Genomic DNA, 5000 nt, shown 5'->3' with positions numbered 1-5000 from the left:
GATAATGATGATGAAAATGAAGATGATGAAATTACAGGATATTCACACGTGTTCATGAAGGTAATTTGTTTTCATCCCAATGGCTCTTTTTCCCATTAGCATTTTTGTCTGTAATCGCGTGTTTTTCTTCTTCTTTCTCTCTCAAAGAAGGACTTTTATGCGGCCTGTGTGATTAACTAATTCAAGTGAGACATTATGAGTGGGGTGATGTTTTTCCGGTTGATTTTGAAGAGGATAATTGTGAGAAAAATTAGGGGGAAAAAGGGGGGGATTAGAACAAAACAAAAAGAAAAATATTGAAAATAATATTGTCATTATTATGTATAGCTATACATAGTATATATATCCATATGTGTACGTCTATATATATATATATATATATATATATATATATATATATATATATATATATATATATATATATATATATATATATATATATATATATATATATATATGTGTGTGTGTGTGTGTGTGTGTGTGTGTGTGTGTGTGTGTGTGTGTGTGTGTGTGTGTGTGTGTGAGTGAGTGAGTGAGTGAGTGAGTGAGTGCGTGAGTGAGTGTGAGTGTGTGCGTGTGCGTGTGTTGTTAACTGCATACTTAGTTACCGGTTAATTGCAGTAGTAATTGTAAATGAAAGCAAAGCAATTTTAATTTCCTCGCAATTGTAAAGTCAAGCTAATGGGAAATTACTCAAAAATCCTCTATCACAAGGAATGACCGGTGATTATGAATCACCCACTATTCAGTCCTGTATCCAGGTCAAAATATAATGGCTAGACAACGTTGTGCCGGCAAGTTCCAGCCATCGAAACGGGGCATTTCCAGCTCGATCGAGACTTTCGCCCAGAGTGCAGTAACTGGCGCCTCAGTCTTTGCTAGGACGCTTAGCCTGGCCTATTTTTATTCCTATTAAATCTTTTGTGCGTGTTGGAAACTACTGTTACATAGTTGTGTATTAATCTGTTAATTACGAGTGACGGAAACGTGCCGACGGTTATATTATCACCACAATTACTAAAACTACCGAAGGTTCAGTTAAAAATCCCTGACAGAAAGCACTCTCTCCTGGCACCAGCAGGAAAGAAAGCCCTGAATGGCACCCATCCACGGGCTCTACCAAACGCGATCACCAAGATTCCGACCTTCCACACTGCAGTTCTGGCGACGCAGACTGTGGAGCCAGAATGAGAAGAGGAAGGGGAGCCAGACCATGTGTAGCGGCTGCACTGTGCCTCTGTGCCAGTATGGCTACTTTATGCTAAAGCTGTTCTTTTCTGCTCTCATAAATACTGAGTAATACTGATATTCATTAATACTGATATCATGTAATACTGAGTGAGATGATACGGCCACTTGGCGATTACATAATTGAGGCCTGTCAGATGGCGCTCATGGCCCTCATAATACGCCAACTAGTTGACTAACACATAAAATACTCCAGCGTCATGACGAGTGAATGAAAAGGCGTGTTGCATGAAATAAAACCTGTCTACTGTGCCGCGCACGTGTCCCTGGTGTCCGTTCTGTGGTCCAACTTGAAAATGGTTCAACGGGACGCGCAAACGTATGTGTATTTGTGTGTGTGTCTGTTTGTGTGAGTGTGTGTGTATATATAAATAAATAAATATATATATATATATATATATATATATATATATATATATATATATATATATTGTATACATATTTTTTGCTGGAAGTAGTGCATTAATCCTAAAATTTCAAAATAAAAGTTTTAGCCTTTCTCATGCAATAGTTTTTCTCTCTTGTGATGAAGGATATGTACAAAGTTCCCGTGAAATAAAGTAATTGCAAATCTTTTGCATTCGTATCACATTTTATCAATTGAATATACTTTACATTGTTGCAATTAATCGTCAGTAGTGATGAAACACACGTCTATTGCCTTTATTGATTCGCTGTTACCTTACCTTTAAGCATTTTATCCCGGAATTTAAAAGATGGCATAGAGCCATGACCGTAAGGGCACTATGAGTCTTCCCTCCTCGTAATTACAGCATTCAATATGTCCTAGGCATGAACAAGAGAAGGATATAGCCAGCCAGGACTAGCACTAGTTAAGACTGGACACACTCTTGGCGTCTCGCGAGAGGGCCAGAATTTCTCCGTCGCTTCGGGCTTGGAGCCTCCTGTGCCAACTCATCCCCGTGGCATGACAAGCCCCATACTTTCCTCAGGTCCTCTTCGTCCTAGGAAGGGCGCAGGCGCGGGGGGGGGGGAGAAAGCCATGGCCTCCAAATAACAATGAATATTTATAGTATTTCTATATATTTGGCAATGACCAGGAGTTCGTTAACTTTGCATGGAGACTGACAATAACAAGCCATATTCGAATTCCCGTTATTGTTTTCATCCAGCTGTTTAGTTCATTACATTCGTTCTCGAATATTTCGGAACAAAATTGTTGTGACACGTGTTTTAAGTGTGAGTTATATTGGATTTTACTTGAAAATATTAGTGTCACTATGTCAAGCTATTACAATCGAAATGGTTTCTGATATTAAAAGAAGACAAAATGTGTTCTACGGTTGAAAACTAGCGAAAAGCAAAAATGGGATCAACTGATCTAGTTTAATCTATGCTCTTCTATTCTGTCACTTATTCTGCAACGCCTCTTTTTCATAATCTCACTATCTACGTCCTCTATTTCTCATGAGTGTCTCTGTGATGACCCTCGATCCCCCGTTCACCTTTCGATACCTTTCTTTTGCCTTGGTATCGCTGTCATGCCATCTCAAACGAGGAATGTCAAGGCAGTGCAAATGAGTGGTTTGGGGTAAACCAGTGCAAGCGAGCAGTTGCTATCTGCGTGTGGCTAGGTAACCTAGTAGGCCTATGCAAGGGTTAGGCTCCTTTTGGCAGCAACGATCAGAGTGAGCAGACATTGTTTGAGGAGTGTGACGGTCCCGAGTTGTGGGTCACACTGTCACATCGGCTGCTGACATTTTTTTTTTAGAATAAAAGAATTAAGATATGTTATGTTTCTCCTTTGTGCTGAATTTATACACTGCGATGATGACATAGGGGCATGATATATGGTGATGGCAATGTGCTTTTTTTTGACTATGGGGTGACTGCTGAGGTACTACCGGCTTAGCACTGAGGCGGATCCAGGGAGCGAATGCCGTTGTTACAGGATCTCTGGAACATCTTAAAATAGTGCGTTTGTGGATAGAAAAATTTAAGTGAAGATTGAACACTGAAAATTCTTTGGAAGTAAAAAAAAAAAGAGGAAGTGATTTGATTTATTTAAAGAGTGAATCTATCTTGTGAAATAACAAGATAGGAGTGCCATCGGCAATGTAAATATTTTGTGAGTTCGTGTATTATAGTTAACAAAATAGATAATAATTTGCATAACTAGGCTTTTATATAATCCCATCAATAATAACTTACCCACATGGAACAAAGGTGTCTTAACCGTGCCGGCAAAACCCTAAAAAATAAATGAATAAGAATAAATAAATAAATAAATAAAAATTAATTAACATCTTCACAATCACAATGCCGTTAAGCCTATCACACAACTTACTACCTATCTTCAGTGTAAGCCTAAAGTCTAGAATTCTTTTTTTGATGATGTGACCTATTCAACCTAATGAAAATAGAAATGCAAGCCCTCTCCTATTGGGAAATTGTGGTAGAAACGAATTGTTAAGTATCATACAAGCGGACGATTTCATGTTGGGTTGTGAGTCGAGAATGACCTATTTTCTAGCTTTCAAAGATATTTTGTAATTTCTATGTCCACACATCTGATTCCATTCCTATTTCAACTGTCCATGTATCAATTTCGTTTCAAACTAGTAGCACCTTTTAGGAGTGAAACAAGAATCATGTGTCTTCATTAATTCAAGAGATAGGCCTAATAGGTAACGAGGCGGTGGAGTGTACAGTGACGCGAGATCCATCCGGATGAGTTTTCATTGATTGCTGACGATATGATGGTGACGTGTTATGGTAAACTTCCAGCTCTGCAGATACACCTTATGACTTAATAGTTTATATGAACGTTATTATAACCTTGATATATATATATATATATATATATATATATATATATATATATATATATATATATATATATATATATATATATATATATTGTTTACTGTCCAACGTAGTCCAGATAATAAACTTTTCGGTACAGTTTTATATCATTCTTTTCCAGAGCATGGCCTATTAGGCAAAATTTGTGTCTGCAATTGCAAATGAATATCTTATGTATGATTGCATTTACAACGTAATAGGAAATACTTAATATGATTGTAATTCTAAATGACTAAAAGTAATTGAAATTGTGCTGTAATTTGTTTAAACAAGTGTAATTACTCGAACTCTGAATGCCACGTTTCATTTCACTTTATTTGTGTCTGTCTGTTCGCAAAGGCCGCCCTGGCCGTAGCAATTCCCTTTCCAAATTAACATTGAACTTGTGGCCTACCTTGCAGGTTTGCGACAACACAACGTGACAACATGAATGGTCAACATTTATTTCTTTACAGAAGTTATGGACATTAAACATTACACTTCCGTTCCCCTTAACCGTTAACATTGACCATTAAATCTAATAACCATACATTAACACCATTACCATTTATAGGAACCATTAAGCCTTACCTTCCCTCTGTCTCTCGCCCACAGCGCCCATGGTGGGGGGGTTCGCGCCCAGCATCGACATCCCCAAAACCACCACCGAACCCCCACCCACAACCCCCGATCCTGCGACGTTGCCATACTTCCTGCACCATGTCAACTCGACCAACGTGACCATCGTGCGTGGCAACACTGCAACCCTCGACTGTCAAGTGTTCAGGCTGAGAGACCGCACGGTGAGTCTCGGCTGGAGGGCTCGGCCTCTCTCGCGGGCTCTCGCGGGCTCTCGCGGCCTCTCTCGCGGCCTCTCTCGCGGGCTCTCTCGCGGGCTCTCTCGCGGGCTCTCTCGCGGGCGACAATGCGCGCCTCGCTGGGTGTGG

General features: G+C 39.5%; 1 protein-coding gene across 1 annotated transcript in view; it reads left to right on the top strand.

The window, feature by feature from the left end:
- Window positions 1-5000, top strand: part of LOC122254604 (zwei Ig domain protein zig-8) — a 215935-nt gene that overhangs the window by 158030 nt on the left and 52905 nt on the right. Inside the window, exon 3 of the mRNA XM_086553765.1 lies at window positions 4669-4856. Within this exon, the coding sequence (XP_086409891.1) occupies window positions 4669-4856 (188 nt within the window). The remainder of the gene's footprint in view (window positions 1-4668; window positions 4857-5000) is intronic.

The sequence above is a fragment of the Penaeus japonicus genome, unplaced genomic scaffold (assembly GCF_977035675.1).
Source record: "Penaeus japonicus unplaced genomic scaffold, GWHDUDI00000001_assembly GWHDUDI00000003, whole genome shotgun sequence".
Taxonomy (NCBI): Eukaryota; Metazoa; Arthropoda; class Malacostraca; order Decapoda; family Penaeidae; genus Penaeus; species Penaeus japonicus.
The sequence above is the reverse complement of the archived record's forward strand: the minus strand, read 5'-3'. Positions and strand labels throughout refer to the sequence as shown.